The sequence below is a fragment of the Eleutherodactylus coqui genome, chromosome 5 (assembly GCF_035609145.1).
Source record: "Eleutherodactylus coqui strain aEleCoq1 chromosome 5, aEleCoq1.hap1, whole genome shotgun sequence".
In the NCBI taxonomy this organism is placed as follows: Eukaryota; Metazoa; Chordata; class Amphibia; order Anura; family Eleutherodactylidae; genus Eleutherodactylus; species Eleutherodactylus coqui.
The window spans coordinates 53,440,995-53,463,949 of record NC_089841.1 but is presented as its reverse complement, the minus strand read 5'-3'; the positions used below and the strand labels follow the sequence as shown (position 1 = coordinate 53,463,949).

The following is a 22,955-nucleotide window of genomic DNA, read 5'->3' as shown; positions in this document are numbered from 1 at the left end:
AGAGCGGAGCCGGCAGCCGGGGAGCATGCCGCGGTTTGTTTTCTGCGCGTGATTTCGCGCAGACCAACTGCAGCCGTCTGCATAGGATTGCGTATTGTAATGCAATCCTATGCAGGCGTGTACGGGTGGAAATTCTGCAGGGAATCCCGCTGCGGGATTTCCGCCCGTCTGCAGGCAGCCTTAGTTTTGGATCCCTTTCCACGGACAGTAGCCAACTGCAGAAGGAACAACAGCTGGTCTTGTTCACTTGAATGGAGCTGGGTTGCAGTTTCCTCCCCACCAGGTTGTCGAGGTACCAAGAAAAAACTATGAAAACCAGTAGGCAGCAGTAAGTCAGCTCTGCAATCCCTTTATTCTTGGGACCTAGTCGTCCGAACCCAACGGATCCCAAAGTGATGACATATGTTACAAACATGCCATTACTTTACAGGATGCATAGACTACTTTAACAGGTAACCTGTCAGGTCCTACAATTTCCATCATCTAAGGTTATGATCTTAGGACAAGGCCGGTATTGTTATACCAAACTGGATCCTGTTGCATTGCTGTCAAACCACAACTCTCACAAAAGGAATTTATTTTTTTTGCTGTATGTGAATACGGTCTTGTCATGATATAGCAAGAGCAGTGTGTGCACTGAAGGAGTCTGTTCTGTACAATGATTAGCACGTTTGTAGGTGGACCATGCTGGAATGGGGATGCAGGCTAGGATACCAGCCCCGATCCTATGAGCCCATAAATGTACTTTATGGGGTTGATAGGATGTCAGGTCTTCTTTACAAGAAGTATTCCAGTTAACACACACAGGTTATAGACTAATAAATCAGTGGGGTTCCAACTGCAGGAACCTTCCCCAATCCCAAGAATGAGGGTCTTATTTCCCCCATCCGCCTCCCTTTCAAGTGGCTTTTTGCACCTATAGTGATGCCATTGAATGGAGTGCAGGTCAGGCTTGTGTGGCCGCCGCTCCATTCATTTCCACAAGGCTGACTTGCCCTCGCCGGCAGTTCAGTTGAAAATGAATGAAGTGGCACTGTGCCAATGCAACCTGAGCTCCATTCAATCTCCAGATGGGGGCGGGGGTTAGGGTGGCCAGTGCATAGGGGAAAACTTGAAGACATCTTTAATCCAGAATACCCCTTTAATATCACACAGCCTTTAGACAGCGGCCATAGTGAGACTTTTCACTTCAGCTAATGAGAAACATGTAGTAAAAAACATTACTAGTAAAAGGAACTCAGCATCTTAGGCCACATTCACATCTGTAATGGCGGCTCCATTTGGATCCACTGGCACAGATCAGCATAAATTTGCTGATGAAAGTGCACAGCGGGCTGCGTTTTTTTTTGGGGGGGGGGGGGGGTTCCACCCGGCCAAGTGGAGCCCATCATAGTGAACCGATGTTTTGTTGCCGAATGGATCAGTTTGTGCAGGGATTCTCCCCTCGTGAAGCAGGAAAACAGAAGAACTACCAGAGCCCATAGCTTGGATGTAAAGCTTTCTTTAGCCAATAAGGCTTCCTCGGGGTGTAAAAGATACGCAATGCATCAATCTTAAACAAAAAATAATATACACAATATAACTTTAGGCAGGAAAATAAATCATGGAAGTTTGCGCTCCTCTGTCAATCAGCCTCACAGCTTCTGCTTCCTGAAGAATTCCTTTGTCTCTCCGCAGACAGGGTTAACACACATCGGGCACCGTAGCGTTAACTGTTTTGAGTAGATCTCATTGGACTTGATATGGGAAAGAACCAAGTCGGCAAGAGCCTGGTAAAGAAGAGAAAAAAAAAAAAAAAAGTTAAGAGGAAAGACTAAATTAGACAAAAGAAAACCGATAAAATGTAAACATCGCAGCACACGTAAAACGCGTTGGGTGCAATCAAATAAAGCAAAACTAAGGCAAATCTCCAACTTTTCCCTCATCGATTACTCCTTGCTGCTTTCCCCATTCTCAATCCCAAGCACCCCTGGGAAGGCATTGTACAAAGGAAACCTTGTGACTTTTAAGCACAGGCTGTCTCTTCCAATTGTGTATGGTGTATATAGCCTCCATGCAAGTCTGGGAGTGTTTATGCTAACTTGGCTTCTTCCCACTTAAAACGAGAATGGATTTTTGTGCATTGTACCAGCGGTGAGAAGTAAGAACCAATAATCACCGTCCTGCAGTCAATAGCATTAAACCTAGTTTAACAATACTGATACCTTGGAGAACAATGGATTTCCATTAAGAGATTCGGACCGTCTGATGTTCTCAACTCCGCACTGAAAGAGTCGAAGAGAAAGAAGAATGAGTCCTGCAGCCGGCGTTTGTTACACTGCTAAATACGACGCTTATGATACAATGAAAGATATGGCTAAAATTAAAGAAACTGAACAGTGGGGTATACAAAACTCCACGGAAAGTTTCAAAGGGACTCTGATCTGAACACTTTAACAAGTTTGCTGTGGATGCCAATAAAAAAAAAAAAAATTGCCATAAGTTTTATGCATGTGCAGATGTAGCAAACGTTAACTTGATCTTGAACTATTCTGAAAAATGCTATAAAACAAGTCATGATGCAATGGTCATGTTAACGGCTGCTACGTCTGTACAAGCAGTTTGTGGTCTCTCTTTGGACGCCACAACCCGCTTGAACTGCGGCATTTATTCAAAGCTCTTCTGATCTCCGTTAGAGAAGAGCTGCGTCTGCATTAGACATCATGGTCCTGACTGCACACATTAAGGCTGCATAAGTCTACATCCTGCAAGGTCTCTGCAGCAGGAAGCCCACAGCCAATCTGCAGAGGCCCAATTCACACTCAAATGGCGTGGATTTGGCTGCAGATTTTAAAGCTTTGTATTTCAAGGACTGAAAGCCGCAGCGAAGACACGCAGCAGTAATAGCCAGGCGGCGGATTCAGGATGCACAATCTTACACAAACTTTCCACTTGAAGTGGCTTAAGTTGTAAACACTGTGGAGGTTCTGCAAGAAACAAAAACCCACCACAATCTATTACAATGTGTGGAAGCAGCCTTAGGCCCAATGTCCACAAGCGGATTTTAACCCCTTAAGGACCAAGCTGTTTTGTACCTTAAGGACCAGACACTTTAGGGATTTTACCCATGTGGCGGTTTTACTGCTCTATTTTTTTCCTTTAGCTACCAAAATTATTTTTTCTGGGGTTTTTTTTCTGTGACATATGGGACTATTTTTTTTATATCTTTCACTGACTTTTTCCCCCTTTTTTTAGTTTTATTGTTGGCAAGTAGAGATGAACGAACGTACTCGGTTCGGGTGTTTTTGCACACGAGCACCGCTTTTTCCGAGTAACTGACTACTCGGCGGCGTGGTGGAGAGGGGGGTAGCAGTGGGGAACAGGGGGGAGCTCTCCCCTCCCCCCTGCTCCCCTCCGGCGCCCCCTGAATCTTTTCATCCGAGTAGTCAGTTACTCGGAAAAAGCGGTGCTCGAGTGCAAAAACAGCCAAAAAGTACGTTCGCTCATCTCTAGTAAGAAACTAAGAAAAAACATTTTTTTTTAACACTTATAATTTTTTTAAAATTATTTTTATATTTACACTAAAATAAAGTATGGGAATGGGTTCCTCTATTTGTTTCAGACGTTTTGATATATAGTATGTATGGTTTGGGTTTACAGGGCGCATACGGCGACGGTTTTTGTTGGCGTCTGCTTTGTGTTATTCTCTTTCTTATGTATGTATTGTTGTTTTATCTTACTTATTTATGTAATTGTGTTTTTTACTATCTATGTCCCCCATGACGTCATACAAGACCTATGGGGGACATTCACATATTTTTTTTTTCCTTTGACACTTTCCCACTGTAGCTAGGGAGTCCATAGGAGCCCTAGTTACAGGGTAAAAAGCAACCCCTGTGGTGACATTAGTCACCTGCAGAGCTGCCAGGGTCTAGTCTGACCCTCCAGCTCTGCAGTAGCAGGGAATCCCAGGAGGTCACATGAAGCTGTCTGATCCGCGGCATAGCTACTGCCATCGCTGTGGACATGCCGCGGATCCATGGGAAAGCAGGAGATTTAAAAAAGTAAATAAATAAAAAAATTGCACTGTGCATGCGTCTGGCACGTCTGGGACATATTCGCCGTGCTGAAGAAAGAAGATCCAGCCGGCACGGAGGAGACCTGCGCTGGACCCGGAGAGGTAACAATGTTTTTTTCTCCCCATGTCCACAGCTGAATTCCGCTGCAGGATTCAGCAGTAGAATCCGTGTGTGCAAGTGGAGGGTGGGCCTAAGAGTACATCCACACAGAGAAGCTCTTCAGTTCATTTGCCTGCATAATATTTATAGCGTTTTACATTAAACAATAAAAAGCAGAAAGATTAAGAAATCTTATCCACACTGCAAAAAAAAAAAAAAAAAATCAATCTGCATCAAGAGTTGGCCTTCTCTGCAGAGTTTAGTTCTACAGCATTTTAAGTTTGTATGTTGATTTTTCACTGCTTCAGAAGAGGGCGAAATCTGCAACCTTGCTGCAAATAATACATCTCTGGTGGGCATATCTTTACAGTGCCAAGTGCGCTCACCCTGCTGAGCATACCCATTAGTAATCTCACCTACTGTCAGGTTGGGGGAATGTGGTGACAAGCCGATGCCCAGTGTCACAGGTCTCATTCATTACAACTGGATCCATACGCTATACTTGCTGGGCATTGGACAGTTGCCAAAGCAATCATCAACCAGCCTGCAGTTGTGTCCCTCCATACCAGATTGTGTGGGCATACGCTCCTGCCCAATCCATTGAAAACTCAACTGTAGATCTGAAAAGGTGCGACGACTGCATGCCAATACCCCGCTCTCAGGAAGATACGGGTATGGAGAGGTCCGCACATTCTACAACTACTCATGCACCTTCCATGTGAGAGGCAGGTATACCATAAGCAGCTTTAAAGGGGTTCTGACAAAAAAAAAAAAAAAAAAAAATTGTACTCACCTTGCCTGGCCCGATCGCCAGGCATGTCCCCTCCAGCTGGCATCTTCTTCTGTGCCTTTAAAGCAGAGCAGGAGCGGTCAAAAAGACCGCTTCCTGCTCTGGTCCGTCCGTCAGGCACTTCCAAGGTGAACGGACGGACCACTCACAGAAAGCACGTCACAAGCAGTGCTTGCTGTGGGCGGCCCGTCCGTCCTGCTGAACTCCGGAGTGCTGCGCATGTGCAGTGGAGACGCAGCCCGTCCTGACTCCTGTCAGAGGGCACCTCTCCACTGCGCATGCGCGCGATCCCGGAGCGGCGCGGCTCGTGCAGACAGAAGAGGAGGAACAGCGCCTGCTGGGAGATGACCCTCCTGATGTCAACAACAACAGAAGACAAGGTAAGTATTATCTTTTTATGCTTTAGCAGCCATTAAACCGTGGGTTCCCTGGGTCCATTAGGCAGACCAGGGAACAATGGCTGCTAAAGCATAAAAACATTATTTGTGTCAGAACCCCTTTAATTACTGCAACCCAGTCTGAATTTTCAGGATCAGCAATGGAGTTGGGCTTCAAGACTTCACTCCCAAACTCCTTTAGCTCCTAATGAATATCACTTGTGCAGATATGTACACGGTATTGGTCTTACTTCAAAACTGCTAGATGAAAAAGAAAACTGGGCTGCGCAGCGGCAAACATTTAGACTACCTACACAAGGGCGAGCGCGATATCGGGACGTGAAACTGGGCCAGATATCGCGTTTGTCAATGTATGATGCATCTATGGATGCTGGGAGTTTTTCCTTTAAAACCGCCTCCTATCACTTCAGGTAAAGTAGCGATCCTTTGGCGGTGCCTTTAGCTGTGTTAGAGATCAACAGCAAGCGTTTTCCATTGGTTCAATGGGAAACTTCATATCGCACTAGTATGCACATGGCACACCGTGCGATGTGTTTTCTGGCCCCATTGAAGACAATGCGTGATGCATTCTAATGAGCGCTCAAAGTTGGGATATGCTGCAAACAAACACAATGTATATGACCCCAGTCAAAAGAATTAGGTTTGTGAAAGATACGAGAAAAATTCCTGCAGCCCACTTACTACACGTGAACATACCTTTGTAGAGCCTGTTCTCCTCATACACACCAGTAGATATCAGAGAGGGTAAATACATTTCAGGGCCATTCAATAAGCGGGAATCAGATGGACTTAATGACCACTTTTAATTTCAGCGCAGACGTTACCTCTTTACCCAGGTGCTCGGCATATTCTATATCCAGCTCATACAGAGTCTCTATGTGATCGCTGGTGAAGGCTATGGGGACTAGTAGAATATTTTTCTTCCCTTTCTGGCAGAGACCCTTAATGGTTTCATCTGTAGAAGGACCTAACCAAGGCATGGGCCCAACCTGCGGAGACAATACGAGGGCAAATTAAGAGAGGGATGTTAAACACATTACAAAAAGGACATCTTGGCACTCCTAAAAAGGGAAGTGGTCAGAAAACAAGGTGCACTTATTTCAATCCAGGCTAAAATAAGACGGCTTATGGCTGCCCTTACATCACCCTTTAGCCACATTATTGGCATACTGCATGCTATAAATTTACCCCAACTCCTGCCTTTCCCTTGCATGCACCCATCATGAACAGAAGCACATAACAAGGGCGCTTCTTAATGTTCCAAGTAGGGTCAAAACCAAGAGTCTGCAAACTGGGCCTGGCATCCAGCTGGAAAGGACATCGGAGAGGAGCACTGGAGGCAGCGGGTCGGAACCAGTCAGAATTGCCATGTTCTCAACAATGCTGACTGGTGGATCAAAGGTGAACAGGGTTTTCCTCACAATGGAAAATCCAAAATGTCCTTTCCAGCTGGAAGCCAAGCACCATATTCAACCCTTCCAGCTCAGGTTTAGGGTGTTGCATATGTCAGATGCTCTTAGAACCCTTTAACTCTGTGGGAACCCACTAATGTCTCTGCCTCATTAGAGAGATGCTTTTAGGGACGACTTACAGCAGATGATGTAAGAGCAGCAACTTGAAAGTTTAGTTTGCCTTTTGTGCCAGAAAGCCCATCAGGTTTTAAAATACACACATCGATCAGCCATAAGACTGGAACCACCTGCCTAACATGCCATCCAAACAGCTCCATGGTCAAGTTCTGAGGCTCACATGCCCACTGGAGGCATTTTCAATAATGGACAGGAGTTAGATGGGCACCCTGACTGATCTGTAGCTTCACTGCCATGTCCTGTGTGATCCAACGCCCATCATCGTCGGCAGGAACTTTATCAGTAGTTTATGGTACGGTCACTCTTCTGGGGGATTGGACCAGATGGGATAGCCTGCAATCCCCACACAAGTCAATGAGCCCTGGGTGCACAGGACCTAGTCACAGTCCACCAGTTGTCCTTTGGACCACTTTTGGTTGGTACTAACCTCTACACACTGGGAACGCCCCACAAGACCTGTTATTCTGGACAGGCTCTGACCCAGCCATTTACTTATCACAATTATGACCCTGTAACAGTCGCTCAAAACCTTCCACTTCATTTTTCTTGCTTCCAAACATCAACTTCAAGACCTGACTGATCACACCGAATATCCTCCGCCCCTACTCAGGTGTGACTGGTTTTCACTTCACCCCTCAGTGGTTTAATGTGAGGTCTGCTGTATACACAATCCATTTCTATGGACACACAGCGCCATCTAGTGTTACTAGATCATAATGGAACTAGCATACTAACAGGATATGGGCTTCATGGCTGTAGATGTCAAATGTGACTAACCTTCCCACCAATGCCATAAAAGTCATGTAAGCAAACATGATTGTTGTGTAGTTACAGACCGGAGCTCTACTAGAATGAGGCACACGTCTATACATTCACATCCTCTCTTCTTATTCAGTGCACTGTCCCAAAACTAATTAGGCAGTGGTTTAATACATTCCTTACTTCTTAGACTCAAAGATCTTAACTAAGACGCAAAAGGAACAAGTGTACCCTACAGGAATAATGTTCCATGCCGTAGGATTTGACTTTTAAAGCAGTTCAGCTGTATCACATGTAACTTCATAACAAGTGCAAACTAGGGCCCATACGCTGTATAGAAGTGTGTGTGTGTGTGTGTGTGTGTGTCTCATTACAGCTCTGCAGCAAGTAACGTACCTTAGATTGCCATACAAGCCTATAAGGGTTGGAGAAATTAAGTTTTTCCATTACTTTTTGCACCGTGCCACCAACCTCCTGTGGGTACGGATCTCCCCGATTTACCACCTGAAAAGTAAGAAAAATGAAGAAACTGAGAAGAGTGACAGCCCCAAACCAGATAGATGCACAGGGGACGGCTCATTACAGTTATCAGAGCTGTGTCTTGTGATGGACAAATTACTACATGACCAGGACACATTTCACCCGATTATACAAGGCGGCCATGAAAAAGTGGGCCGGTGACACACGCTTATGAAATCTGCAAGTTGCCAATAACAACCAATCACAGCGCAGCTTTCATTTTTTATACAGTTCTTGTAAAATGAAAGCATGATTAAAGAAAAAATAAAAAATAAAAAAATAAATAAATAAATAAAAATTAAGAACATTGAGTTTTCGGTCCCACTAGGGGGACCTCAACTTGTGATCAACTGAGCAATTGTACAATATAGTATAGAAATGTACAGTATATTGAAAAATACAAGTCTCTCCACAAAAAACAAGCCCTCCTCAGACAGTTATGTCAATGGATAAATAAAAGTTATGATTTTTTGAAAGTTGGGGGGGAAGGGGAGAAAACAAAAATGGGCATGCCCTTAAGCAGTTAAACAGCCAAGATCTGGGTTCTCTCAGGTCTTGGCTGCTGTAGGCATCCAACAAGTATGGAGGGGTGAGCCCTTACATGTATGGTGGATGTTGGGAAGGGGGTTAATCAGACTTAATAAAGTAAGTTTTTTCATGTACAACCTGCCTGTATAAAAAGTAGTCAGGAAAGAGAAAACCGCATGGGGTGAAAACCACACTGTTAGCACCTGAGGAAGAAAGCCTGCCATACCCAATGAGAAACTGGAGAGGCGCATTTCCCAGCTTTCTACGTAGCTTGGATTACAGTTTCAGCAAAACCCCAATTGCTAAGGATCGTGGCTTCAACCACCATGCCGTTAAACAAAGCCAGGCTAAACTTGGGTGGAAGAGGGGTCCCTGCAAGAGAAGAAGGTCTCTAAGTGGAAGGCGCCATGGAGAGTCGATGAGTGGTCACGTTGTCCATTTGGAGGCGGACGAGAGAGACAGAGGATTCCAGGAGGGTCGGGGTCTGAATTAAGGTTTTTTTCTTGTGATCCTGTGTAGTTTTCTGGGTATCCACAGTACACAGACTGGAGACCCAAAAAGAAAGACACCTCTTCTGAGATAGGTGGGAGTTTTGACCACCAATAGCTTTTGAGATAAGGTAATGTAGCCGAGCGCCGAAAAAGTGGAAACCTACAGAAGGGAAGCCCAGTTAATGACCTTTTAGACACCACATCGTTATCACAGGATTTAAGTCACAAGGTCCTTTGTGTGGCTATGGAGACTGCTGAAGCCTGAGGCACTAGTCTGGCCACATGGCATTTACCTGCATGGTCGATTTGCTGTGCAACATATGCGAGTTCTTTTGGGGAAGACCCGGAGGGAATGCTGTGGCACAATTGCTTGGCCCACTCAGGAGCAGCCCTGTTGCCTCAGGTAGAAGCCCAGAGGTTTTAGGGCCAAACCCAAATCGCCTCAAAATATTGTTTTTGCAAGGGATTTTTTTTTTTTTTTATCACGGCCGTCCACAAAGGAAGAGGCGTCCGCCATAGGCAGAGTGGTGCGTTTTGCCGAGCGTGACACTGGAGGGTTTACAGACGGAGATAGTGACGGTTTCTTAATGGACTCTTCCACGGGGGAAGGAGTCTCTGCTGACAGACACGGTTGGGAAGGGGGACAGGGAGACCTATCCAGCGGGTCAACGATAGTCTTGGGCACTTAAGTGGGAACCAGGACCGCACGAGACACAGCGCACCCATCTGGTTCAGCGACTGTCTCCCAGTGAGAGCCCAGTCAATCAGCGCAGAGCTGTTCAGACTGCCTGCATCAGAATTTGGTACAACAGTGAGAGCATGCAAAATGCGTGATTGGCAGCTGTAGACTGCCCTGGAGTTAGACATGGTGCCCGGGTCTAATTCATTTGCTACTACGAGTGCTGCGGAAGGGGCACAAGTAAAAAGGAGCTAGCCACCAGACAGCTCCTACCCCATCCTGTGCTGGTAGTCCCAGGCCTTGCAGCTGTGAGAAGAGCCATGAGAGGTATCATCACAGGTACCAGCTGAGGAGAGGATGCCCAGATCAGGTGGAAGTGAAGAAGAAGAAGTGGGGGGCAGGAGCCAATAGAAGTGCAGGAAAACTGCACCCAGAGCAGTGATTGGAGGATACACTGAAGAGAGCTTGTGAGCCCACCCCTATACGTGTAGCCTACCCCCAAAGACAACCGCCGACAACCCTCCCTCACCTGGGAAATGTGGATTGGCGGCAAGCAGGAGTTCCTGCACTGCATCCAGTAAAGAAAGTCTTGCTGGGGAAGAGCGGTAACCATCTCACCGATGTAAAAGAAAAAGGACAATAAGCACTGGAGCACTGAAGAGGGGCTAAACTGAGGTTAAGAGCCTTGAGCAGGTATGGTGGGGTTGTAGTGGAGGTCTTAGCAGGAGAGGCGAGAGGAGTAAGGCAGCTACTTACCTCATGGTGAAGTATACTCATCCACCTGCAGAGTGACTCCAGTACTGCAGCAGCACGCGCCCCAGTGCTCACCTACCCTATATGGAGGGATTGCTCTAGTTGAAGGATGCATGCTATGGCTGGTGGGTCACGATCAGGCTAGTGTTAAACTATACCCTTTTTTTTCTCAGAAAGTGAATTCTATCTCACGAGGGCCCACCTTCCAATACTTAAAGAGATGAAGCTGCAGGACCTGTTAGGGGGCTTACATTCCCCATATATGACTACTCCACTTGATTAGTTCATTGGACAGGACTGAATCTGGTCTGTTTGGCCAGGGGGTTTATGTTGCACTTGAGTAATTCAAAATGTTTATTACCAATTTGGTTTTGATTGTAATTTTCTTCATATGACCCAACAATGTCAGCCATGAGGTTTGAGAAAAAGAGAAAACATTCATAAATAAAGAATGTATAAAAACGGATATGCTTGGCGCCTGCAGGAGGGCCACAGCTGGTACAAGGAGCTAACACTTTCTGCTTCGTGTCCAACATCTAGTGGCAGTAGCTATGCCCGCGATCCAAGCCGTGTCCTCCAATGACACGGACAGGAAAGAAAGCACTGGGTGCCATGCAGACTACGGCACAGATCCCCATTCAGATTAATGGGACTCATTGGGATAGAAGCCACACAGATTCGCATCACGTTTGCAGCAAATTTCACTGCGTGGACAGCCTGTTTCCGGCTCTTTTTTCAAGCTCACAATCCATTAAAAAAAAAAAAACATATCAGTTTACATACCGACATTGGCAAAGAGTGTGCAGAGAAGAGTATGACCACTTCCTCTCGCTTCTGTTCTGGAAACATGTTCAGTTCTTTTTGGATGTGATCAGCAACACACTGAGGGGTAGGGGGTGGGGGGGGGGGGGGGAGAGAAAAGAAAAAGTCAGCATCAAAACCAAAAACAAATTCTGCAGTCATCAAAGATCCATTGGGTCCGAAACGTCGCTTGTACTACTGCGTCTATTGCTGTACCTGGGACCTGAATGGAATGAAGTTCCTTCAATCATGGAATGCCGTGAACGCCGCCTCTGCTTCTCTGCAGTTATCAAATGAACAATACAACGTTCCCCCTGTGTTTTACCTGGACTAGAAGAGGATGCGTCGGCCACCTGTCGATAAGGCTCCACTTCATTGTGGGATTCGCACCTTTAGACTTATAGTACCGATAGATTGCATTCAAGCTGCTTCCTGAGAGTTGAGAAAACAAATAGTTAGAAAAGAAACCCGCACAGACGATCTGCTCTACACCCCCACAAGGGCTCAGACCTTCCACCATTAGGGTGGGATTAGACTTTGAGGAAAATCCACATCAAATCTGTAGCATCCATTCATCTAAAGTCAACTGATTTTGGTGTGTATCCGCAGCAATTTCACCTGCTATTGAAAAGCGTGAAATCCAAATGGGAGGGGGGGGGGGGGGGGGGGGGAAATAAAAAAATTATATATATAATTTACATGGAAACACTTGCTTCAGAGTTGGAATTGTGTATGTGAATTTTGCCCACTGACACGAACATAAGTGCACCCCTAGTCGCCCCTTCTTCCACGGCTGTCTAATCGGCAAATCATACGACACCCGTTTATACCAAAATGACTCAACGGCAGACGAATGACGAATATCAGGTCCGCCTGCAAGACCTGATTTAACTCTGATCAGTCATCCGCTGCGCTTCTACACCCGACTATTAGAGTGCACTCGGTCTAACGATAATCGTACGGTGTAAGAAAGGACCTTTAAAGTGGTTGCCCAGTGAAAAACAAAACCAAAACAACGATATGCGCTCATGTGAAAGAAGCCTGAAAAAGGTCGAAAGAAAATGCAAGCCTCCCTCTCACCTGTGGTAGAGCAGCTATACTGGGGGTACTGTGTGAAGGCAATGGCTCTCTCTACACCGTCGCGCTCCATCTCTTCAATGGCGGCTTCAGTAAGTGGATGTACATAACGAAAACCAATGTAATATTTATGAGGTGCTGTCAGAGAAGGAAGGAACATCAAATCAGGAAAGTAGAAAATACACAGTAGTGTTAAGAAAATAGCAGAGAGTTCGGAAAAGCACAAAATCAAACTTATTTCCATAAACGCGAATGCTACACATTCAGCTCCAAATCCAAAATAATATCAGAAGTGGATCCAATCTGGTAATCTTTACAGAAAGGAAAGAGAAAAAAGGCCTTTTACAATTCAAACACAGCAGAGCAGCGTTTTTACATAAAAGCTCAAAAATGTAAATGTATTAACTGGTTAAAAAAAAAAAAAAAAAAAGATTAAGATTTCCCATTCAATTACTAGAGGGTGGGGAGGGGGGGGGGGGGGCGCATCTGATATATTGTCTGCAGTCAGTAGACCCAAAACAAAATGTTGCTCTTGCTGGTAACCCGACTTCATTCTCCGATTGTAGCGCCTCGCTGGCGAGTTCAGATCTTTGATATTTCTGGAGGCGATGAGTGGCTGAGCCTTTGCCATTTTGGCTATTCTATCCATTTGAACATTAGTTCTTCGCTTCCTTCTGCGCCTTTCCAATCATTTTAGTAGAGCAGCCTATAATTTGCTGCATCTAATGTTTTTTTTTCCCTTCTCCAACCAACTTTTTAATCAAAGTACATCCTTCATCAGAATGATGTCTGCAATGACCCATTTTCACCGGTATTTCAGAAGGAAATGCACTATAAGGCCCCTTTCACACGGGCGATGCGTTTTTTGGCTGGCCGCATTGTGGCTAAACCTCGCGTTCTCACCCATTCATATGGGCCGGGTGTGACGTATATACACCGCAGCACAGAATTCCTTCGGCCGGCATAAATCTTCAGCATGGGTCAACAGAGAGGCTGAAATGGTTTAGCAGCGCTATCAACTGCTAAACTCTGCACCTCCCTTTTCCGGCAGCTCCAATTGAAGCCTATGGGAATTGCCAGCTGAAAACTAGGGAAAGACCTATCTTTTCCGGCAGTGTTAAAACGTCAGCCAGCATATTCAGTGGTGATGTTTTGACAAGGCTAAACAGTGATCATCTGAATGCGTTGGAATCCAATGCTTCCGATGGTCGCGGTTTTTTTATTGCGGGTAAATTAGCTGCGATAAAAAAGGCCGTGTGAAAGACGCCCAACGAACACGTGCAATACTGGCTGCCCTCAGACCTTAAAATTAATACTTGTTACTCTACAGAATGACTTCACCAATTATCTCCTCACTGCTATTTGAATAACTCCCTTTTCAATTACTCAGAACGAGCGGCAGACGCCCTAATTGTTGGCCCTTCTTTTCTATTAGGGCTCATGCTTAACACACTGTTGGTCTCTCCACTGGGTTTTACCCATGTCGCAGACATACGCTCTGCCAGCAGAGAACTGCACATGGACTTTTTTTTCTTTAATAACTTCACCGCTTTGTTTCAGAGGGGGCTATGTACGAAAACGTTGCCCATCCGCAATATATTGTGTACGAACAGCGTATACAATGTCTAGGGCTGACACTGCGTATGTACGTAGAGAAATAGAGCATGCTGCAATTTATTTCTCTTGCACATGGATGCAGCGTCCACACACCGGTGTGGCTAAATGAAAGTCCATTGACTTCAACACATATCACGCATCCGTGCAACGTTATACGTGGTGAAAACACGGTCGTGGACATGAGCCCTTACAAGTAAATTACTTGCCATGTAGATATAGAACTTCTACCAAAAACAGTCATTTATCAGGTTAATGAAGTTGGGCTATTCTTTTGAACACTAGTGTATATTACATATATAATAAGAGTTCATATCCATGTTATTACACTATGTTTAAAAAGGAAACTATTCTAAATAGTGCCGAATATGAATTTCCACATTGGAACCATTAATCCTTTGCAATCCAATTTTTGGATCCAGGGTTTCCTAGGGGGCTCTCTCTTTCTGCCATTATACAATAGTGCCGTCTGCTGGCTAGAGCCAGTACTGCGGTATGGAGCATGCTGCAGAGGCCCCCGAAAACAGAGCAGCCAGTAATATACAGTAAGAATACCCTGACCGACGTCTTCCGGGATCAGAGCTGTACAGCCTTCAAATCAGAATGTCTTCAGATGTCACACAATGGATTGGAAAGGGTTACATTTATGAAGAGCTCAAAAAGGATAAATGAGAGGAGGGAAGGGGGGGGGGGGGGGGGGACGGTCATCAGCAAAACCCTAAAATCTAATCCCCACAGGCGGCATCGCGTGGGACCCTCCCTTGTCCTAGATTACACTAAGACAACATTGGAGAAGGAGACATCTTAAGGTTATGCAAATGAAAGCAGCAGAAGGTGTCTAAGATATGCAAACAATCAATGTTCAAGCCCTTCGCTCCCATCGGTGGCATGCGGAGGGGCTTCAATGGGGGAACAGCAAGGTTTTTTCAGCCACATGATGAAGTCTTGTGGTACGATTGTGACGATGTGTTACCGATAGGAAAAGGACAAGGACACGTAAAAAACAACATTCATCACATGCACCATCATAGGCTATAATGGAGCAGTGTGAACTTACAAGGACAGCACATGGGCCCAAATATGATAGCGTGCAGGAGGCCTTAGAGCTCATACATATTAATGTATTTGGGATCCTGAATATAGGGTGGGGTCAGAAAGCTGGATCCAGCACCACACCTCAATAACAGGGTCCTAGATTGAAATAACAATGGCATACAGAATAAGGAAGATATGGTTGTGCTCCATGATTGTATGGAGTTCGGGCCTCTGGAACATAGATTTCAATTTTGTGTTGTGGCGACTAAGAGAGTAAAACCCAATTACAAGGTTAAAGAGCAGCATGTGAGAAACAAGAAGTCCACTTTCTGCTTCTCTCCAAGTGCTGTGGTACCGCTGCTATGACTGAAGTATGCAAAGTACTGCTAGTATGGTCTATATGAAAGCATACTTCCAAGTGGTCTCCTGCTATGATACATTCATGGAGCCAAGAAAGTTTGCATTGTCTTCTGATTGGGTTATGCAGGTTTTGACAACACTTTCTGGAATCCCTGCCAGCACCACCACACCACCATACTGCAGGCTGCAAGCATTGAAGTGACCAGGTCCCGGAGGGCCACACGTTGAAGGCAACGCCATTGCAGAGGTCCCACAGGATGTAGGTTATTTCAATATAGGGCATCAGTATTGAGATGTAGTGCTGATCAGTCTTGCTGAGGTCACGCTGTATATTAGCTCACATGTGTATATAGAGGTTTTAAAGGAAACAGAATGCGCCATCAGATAGTTTTTTTCCTCTAAGAAGTGCTGTTTTCTCTTCTTCTAAAGTAATCCAGATGTATAACCCCACAGTGCCAAGTGTATATTACCTGTGGCCGGGGACAGCTCATCCAGCAGCTTCACCATGCCCTCTCCTTGATGCGCCGTCCATTTCTTAATGGGAGATCCACCACCAATTTTTCGGTATTGTTCCTGAATTTTTGGTGTTCGGCGTTTGGCAATAAAAGGTCCAAGTTTACTAAAAAAAAATAAAAAATAAAATAATTTGAGAGAAAAGAAATAAAGTAGGTTTTCACCTACAGATCACAATACAGGCACCTTCTAGTACACCGGCCCCTGAGAGCAGCACTGAGGCCAGATGGACCTTCAATCTATCCCACAAATAAGGTTTTAAAAGCCGAATATAAAAAGAAGAAAAATTTTAATAACTTGACAGAAACTGGACTCCTCAGAAGGGTATTTTTTCATTGTAGGGTTTGCTCACAAAGGTGCAAATAATGCTAGTTTTCTGTGCAAAAATTCCACAGCATTTACAAGACAAGCCGTGGGGATGAGATGTAACAAGTGTCAAACACATGGGGTGGAAACATTCTGCAAGACATCTGCATTGGAACAGACCCGCGGTGCGGATTTGGGTGTGAATTTCGCCCTTTGAAATGCAAATGGAGGAATTTTCAGTAAAATCTGCACCCTTAGTTGTGGGTTTTGCTGTTGCGGGGCAACTGTAGATTTTTAAGAGGGATTTCCACACAAAATACTATTGATGACCCCCAGGATAAATCATCAATAGTTGATCGGCTGGGGCCCGCACAGCTGATTGGAGGGGATTGGCAGCAGCTGTCAGTACTGCTACACACAGTGGTGAGAGCGGAAGCTGCTGCTCCAACCTGTGTAGTGGCCGGAGCTTGTAATTGCAGGCTGGGGGTCTCACTGAAATCAATGGGAGCCATGCCTGCAGTCACAAGAGTTTCCGCTCTGACCTGTGTTTACTGGTGCCTACAGCGTGTGCCCCATAAGCTGATCTGAAAGGATCTCGATCGGTGGACCCTGGCCAATCCACTACTTATGTGACATCCTGAGGATAGGTCTTCAATAGTATTTTGCGTGGAAAACCACTTTCAGCTGTTAAGACCCCCTGACAGTGAATAAGGCCCACGTGCCCATCACCTCAAGGTGGAAATGCTTCGGAGTTAAATAAATACATTTGTATAGTAGTAGGTTTGTTTTTCTCCCAGATGTCTGTATAAAGCTTAGCCTAGGGGCTAATGCCCATGGACGGATTATTGCTGCGGAAATCGCAGCCAGACACCCGCTGCAAATTTCGCAGCAATAACCATCCATAGACCTGCTAGGTTAAATGATTCTCCCCTGCCCACAAGTGGAAGCCCACAAGTGGAGGAGAATAGCAGCATGTTCTATTCTGTGTGGGAAAACGCACGGCCGGCTTCCATTGCAGTTAATGGAAGCAGTCTGTCCCACGATACTTCCGCTGTAAGCAAAGCGGAAGTATCACAGGAATCCACATTACAGCCAAGTGCTGGTGTGTCATGGGCGCCGGCTCACCAGGCGAGACACTCGCAGCGGATCCGGAGAAGAGAGTATAGGGTCTCTGGGGGGCAGCGGGTCTGATTCTGCTGTGATATTTCACAGGTGGAATCTGACGCGGGTGAAATGTCATTCTAGTGTCGTCATGTAGCAGCATCTTTAGGAGGGCAGGACTCCGCAGACATCACTGGAGCCTAAATGTGTGCAAACCACTAAGAGAGCAGGCATTAACCCCACCGCCACCAGCCTAGACCGCCAGGAGGCAGGCGTTATCCCCACCGCCACCAGCCTAGACCGCCAGGAGGCAGGCGTTATCCCCACCGCCACCAGCCTAGACCGCCAGGAGGCAGGCGTTATCCCCACCGCCACCAGCCTAGACCGCCAGGAGGCAGGCGTTATCCCCACCGCCACCAGCCTAGACCGCCAGGAGGCAGGCGTTATCCCCACCGCCACCAGCCTAGACCGCCAGGAGGCAGGCGTTATCCCCACCGCCACCAGCCTAGACCGCCAGGAGGCAGGCGTTATCCCCACCGCCACCAGCCTAGACCGCCAGGAGGCAGGCGTTATCCCCACCGCCACCAGCCTAGACCGCCAGGAGGCAGGCGTTATCCCCACCGCCACCAGCCTAGACCGCCAGGAGGCAGGCGTTAACCCCACCGCCACCAGCCTAGACCGCCAGGAGGCAGGCGTTATCCCCACCGCCACCAGCCTAGACCGCCAGGAGGCAGGCGTTAACCCCACCGCCACCAGCCTAGACCGCCAGGAGGCAGGCGTTATCCCCACCGCCACCAGCCTAGACCGCCAGGAGGCAGGCGTTAACCCCACCGCCACCAGCCTAGACCGCCAGGAGGCAGGCATTAGACCCACACCTATCAGTATTTGTAAAGCAAGTAACAGTGCAGGATGCAGCTTCCTGGATGTCATCAGTCAGCCAAATTCTCTAGAAACAGCCTTGATGTCATTCAAGTAGTTGAGAAATGAACACAATCTTGTCCAGAGGATTTTATGTTGTGCCTCTGTATATAAGAATCTTTACAATTATTTATTAAATGGCCGAGGGGTGCCATTACACAAGCATTAGGGGCGCTCACATACTGGGACCCCAAAACTAATGATTTAATTATGAATGACTAGCTCTACCCTTGGTCTCTAGTATATGTGATGTCATTTTAAAGGGCCTCTCCGCTTGCTTACTTGTAAGATGTAAGGACTGTTTATTACCTGGTCCACGGCGTCCTGATGGTCTCCCAACGGCGCTGCGTCACGTGTCCTCCCCGTCTGTCTGCTCAATTTCTTTCTGGCGACGGAGCTTTGAATACCCCACCTCCAGCAAAGCAAGCACTGTGATTGGCCAATCACAGCCATTCAGTGATGTCATCCACTGAATGGCTGTGATTGGCTCATCAAGCGCCGGCTGTGATTGGCAGATGGCGATGAGATTAGCCAATCGCAGGGCTCACTCTGCTGGAGGCGGGGTATTCAAAGCTCCATCACCAGCAGAAGCTGAGCAGGCAGACGGGGAGGACTCAGCCGTTTGCCGGCACGGACCAGGTGATTATTGATTTTTCTTTTTTGGGGCAGCTCAGCTAGGTCCTATTTTCAGGGGAGGTCTTATATTTCAAGCCTCGCCTGAAAACCCAATAGGTCTTACTATCAGGGTAGGACCTATTTTGGGGAAACACTTTACATCATATATAAATTGTGGTGAAACCCCTTTAAAAGAAGTTTTCTAGGCAGCGCCAGCAGTCAGTGCTGGGTCACACCAGTCTTGCAGAGGAAGCCGCCGCTGCTCCGGGCCCTGTGTAGTGGTGGATGATCATAACTGCAGTCACAGCTTTCATTGAAATCAACTCAGAATTCCCCAATAGGATTATGAAAATGGGGTTTTGAAGCCACAGAGCCCCTTTATGGATCCTAGATCCTAAATACTCAAGGAGGTTACACAGTAACTACAGGGCTGGAGGCGCACGTGGCGCTAACATATTTACCTCTGGGCCGGCAGCGTCATGAGGTCTTTGTCTAAAAACAATCTAAGGAGGAAATCGTGGACGTCATCGAGAGTCTCCGGACCGCCCATGTTCAGCATCAGGATCCCCGTCTTAGGTTTCCTGGATAAACAGTAATGGCTCTGTTAGTAAACATGCTGCAAGCTATAGTAAAAACTATGTTAGGACATCAGTCTAGGGTACAGCATACAGTGACCCCCCCCCCCCCCCCCATGTCCCACATGTACATAATAAAGGGGGCTATTCCAACGTAGCGATCCCGATATGCCATAGCGCCCTCTAAAGTTAAGCTGCAGCAATCAACAAGATACATCCTTCTATCCCCACCAGCTGGGATCTGGCTGAGCAGCTGTTCCCCACCCACCACAGATGTATATACCTCTTATCAGGGTGGACACGAGCCTGCGCCTGCACGCCCTGGGCCGCCGCCGCAGCTGCCGCTGTAGATTTCCATCGCTGATTCAGTGTAGATATCGTTGGCTCTAACTTCAGAGCTGCAAAAATTAAAACATTAGTCAGCAACGGGCGAAAGCAGTTTAATTTTTGCCAATGACCCATTAAAAGTAACATCTAAAACACAAAGGGGTTTCTGGTTTTACGTGGAGTTTAAGCGGTCGTACAAGCGCAAAAGGTTTTTTTTTTATTTTCTGTAAATATGCTAAAACAAAAAGAACGTTACGGCTCATCTACCCGGCACTGCTGGACAAACAGTCCCCCGATACAATGTGTGTCTGAGGGAGGGGCAACGACACGTTCTGGACTGTGCTGCGGGCACCATATTGGCCTTTACTGGCATTATAGACAACCGTGTCAATCCAACGCCATTCCTTCCCGTCATAGGACTGGGCAACATCATTTTCCTGTTCTTATGATGGAATAGGAGAAAAAAAGTCCCGGAGGAAGTGTGAAGGAAAAAACAAAACAAAAAAAAACAAACAAAAAGGCACACTTCTTACGACCGAGCTCCGGTTTCATTCTCCATGCAGAAAGATGCACAAGGAGAACCTGAACGGCACCGCAGCCAACAAGACGCGGGACGGGCACCTCTTTACTTCTGCCAGTCTTTTACAACGGACGGAAGAGTACCTGCTTTTACAAATACTGAAGTGTCAGTAAACCCACTGAGTTAAAGAAGGGCAGCAGAAAACAATGTAAACTGCAGCTGTGTACACAAAACGGGCTAATGAGAGCAGGGTGTAATCCGTCACCTGTTCAGCCTGCAGCAACAGAAAATTGCATATGCTGACAGAGGGGTACGGCCACGATAAAGGGGCACCGAAGTGATGGGATCCCTTTCACTTCAGCAGACTCCCATTTGTGATGCCCCTTTAAGAGGGTCTGACCGTCCCTTCTTGTGGAACGTGCAGCACTTGTCTCTTCCTCTTTACTTTGTCTGCACAGATCAGTGTTATGCAAATATTGTGTAATAGCCGCTGCCATCACTACATCCTAGTGCCAGCTGCAGGGGGGCTGAGGGGGCGCAAGGCCAGTGGTCCGCGACATGTGGCCCTCCAGCTATTGCAAAACTACCAACATGCATGCTGGGAGTTGTAGTTTTGCAAGAGCTAGAGTACTAAAGGTAACAGACTACGATCATACACAAGTTATACACAGCGCCCCCTAGTGTATGTAAATATCCTGCGCTTGCTTCTGTTTACAAAGCCAAGTGCAGAATTGTCCTTGCATTGTTTAACCCCTTGATAACTGTTCTTTTCTGCAGTTTCATCCTCCCTTCGGAGAGCAAACGTTTTAGGTTTTCCTGCTCTTCAGCCCCTGCATGTGATCCTCGTTACTACAAGGGCATCGCTCAAAGAAGTCCTAGGATGGCAGCTATGGACTCCCTCCCTGAGCCTCCGGCTGCCATGAAGAGCGCTCCGTACCCTGGGATCACATTGTGTGAGTAGGAGCGGTAGGAGCCCCTCTCTCTGCCCAACCACTTACATGCCATGGTCAATGCTGCCCACGGCATCTAAGCATGTGAAGGCCCGGGATCAGTTCTCTCTAATCGTGGACGCCGCAGTCAAGTATCAGCTGTACAACACAGATGGTGGGGGGCTCCACTGCGTACAGAACCCGTACATGAGTCCCCCGCCATCTAGCCCTTGCACGCACAGTATACAGCTCCATGCCCCCCCCCCTGCACAGTATACAGCTCCATGCCCCCCCCCCTGCACAGTATACAGCTCCATGCCCCCCCCCCTGCACAGTATACAGCTCCATGCCCCCCCCCCTGCACAGTATACAGCTCCATGCCCCCCCCCCTGCACAGTATACAGCTCCATGCCCCCCCCCCTGCACAGTATACAGCTCCATGCCCCCCCCCCCTGCACAGTATACAGCTCCATGCCCCCCCCCCTGCACAGTATACAGCTCCATGCCCCCCCCCCTGCACAGTATACAGCTCCATGCCCCCCCCCCTGCACAGTATACAGCTCCATGCCCCCCCCCCCCTGCACAGTATACAGCTCCATGCCCCCCCCCCCCTGCACAGTATACAGCTCCATGCCCCCCCCCCCTGCACAGTATACAGCTCCATGCCCCCCCCCCTGCACAGTATACAGCTCCATGCCCCCCCCCTCTGCACAGTATACAGCTCCATGCCCCCCCCCCCTGCACAGTATACAGCTCCATGCCCCCCCCCCTGCACAGTATACAGCTCCATGCCCCCCCTCCTGCACGCGCACAGTATACAGCTCCATGTCCCCCCTGCACGTGCACAGTATACAGAGCTACGTCCCCCCCTGCATGCACAGTATACAGAGGTACCATATATCCCCCCCTCCCTGCACACAGAGCTATATCCCCTCCCCCCTTCCCCCTTGCACACACACAGTATACAGCAGGGCTCCGCAGCTCCCGCCTCTGGTGTGATCTCTCCCGGGTGAGCAGGAAGCAGTCCCCGCACTCACTGTGAGTCAGCAGCCGGCGGGCGGCTCTCAGGGCGGCCATGTCTGTCAGCGGCAGCCACATTCCGGTAGTGGGGCTCCCCGCCCGCCGCAGTTATACAACAGGCGCCTCCTGTGGGCCGCGCCGCTCACATGTCTGTCCTCACGGGGCGGAGCCTCTGACAGCACCGACCTCCCAGTGGGGAGCCCGGAGCGTCCCGTCCAATCATCTCCTTGCCCAGGAGCCACAGCCACCAATCACAGTGCGGCTTCTAGTGCATAACAGACAGAAGAGGTCATTGGTTGCTATGGAAGCAGGTGCGCATAGTAACCAATCAGATCAAAGCTTTCATTTTCGGATCGTTTATCTGACAGGAACTTGGCCAATCAGAGCGCAGCTTGCATCTAAAAGTCTGTCGTGGGAAAATGAAAACTGTAACCTGATTGGTTCCTACGTGAGGATTGTTCAACCAGTTTACCTCAGACTTATCTTATACATCCTCAATCACACAGAGTACTCAGGACCCCTTCATTACACTCCAGGGACCAGACCAGTACAGAGCGCCCACCAAGCACATAGAGACAAGC

General features: G+C 47.5%; 1 protein-coding gene across 1 annotated transcript; it reads right to left on the bottom strand.

Moving 5' to 3' along the window:
- Nucleotides 1-333: 333 nt before the first annotated feature.
- Nucleotides 334-22,550, bottom strand: FECH (ferrochelatase). The gene is made up of 11 exons (XM_066602520.1): nucleotides 22,392-22,550; nucleotides 19,862-19,976; nucleotides 19,465-19,584; nucleotides 16,021-16,169; nucleotides 12,545-12,679; nucleotides 11,790-11,896; nucleotides 11,447-11,545; nucleotides 8,090-8,197; nucleotides 6,170-6,334; nucleotides 2,205-2,264; nucleotides 334-1,769 (listed from the first exon to the last, which is right to left on the bottom strand). Exons 1-11 carry the CDS (start codon nucleotides 22,450-22,452, stop codon nucleotides 1,635-1,637), a joined length of 1,254 nt encoding a protein of 417 aa, XP_066458617.1. The 5' UTR covers nucleotides 22,453-22,550; the 3' UTR covers nucleotides 334-1,634.
- Nucleotides 22,551-22,955: the final 405 nt, after the last annotated feature.

Excerpts from the sequence above, each read along its gene's own strand:
- FECH (XM_066602520.1), bottom strand. The coding sequence starts at position 22,452 with ATGTGGCTGCCGCTGACAGACATGGCCGCCCTGAGAGCCGCCCGCCGG. Across the intron at positions 12,680-16,020 it reads TGAGCTGTCCCCGGCCACAG|CACCTCATAAATATTACATT; the intron begins GTAATATACACT and ends CTTCTCTGACAG. Across the intron at positions 1,770-2,204 it reads GAAATCCATTGTTCTCCAAG|GCTCTTGCCGACTTGGTTCT; the intron begins GTATCAGTATTG and ends CTTCTTTACCAG.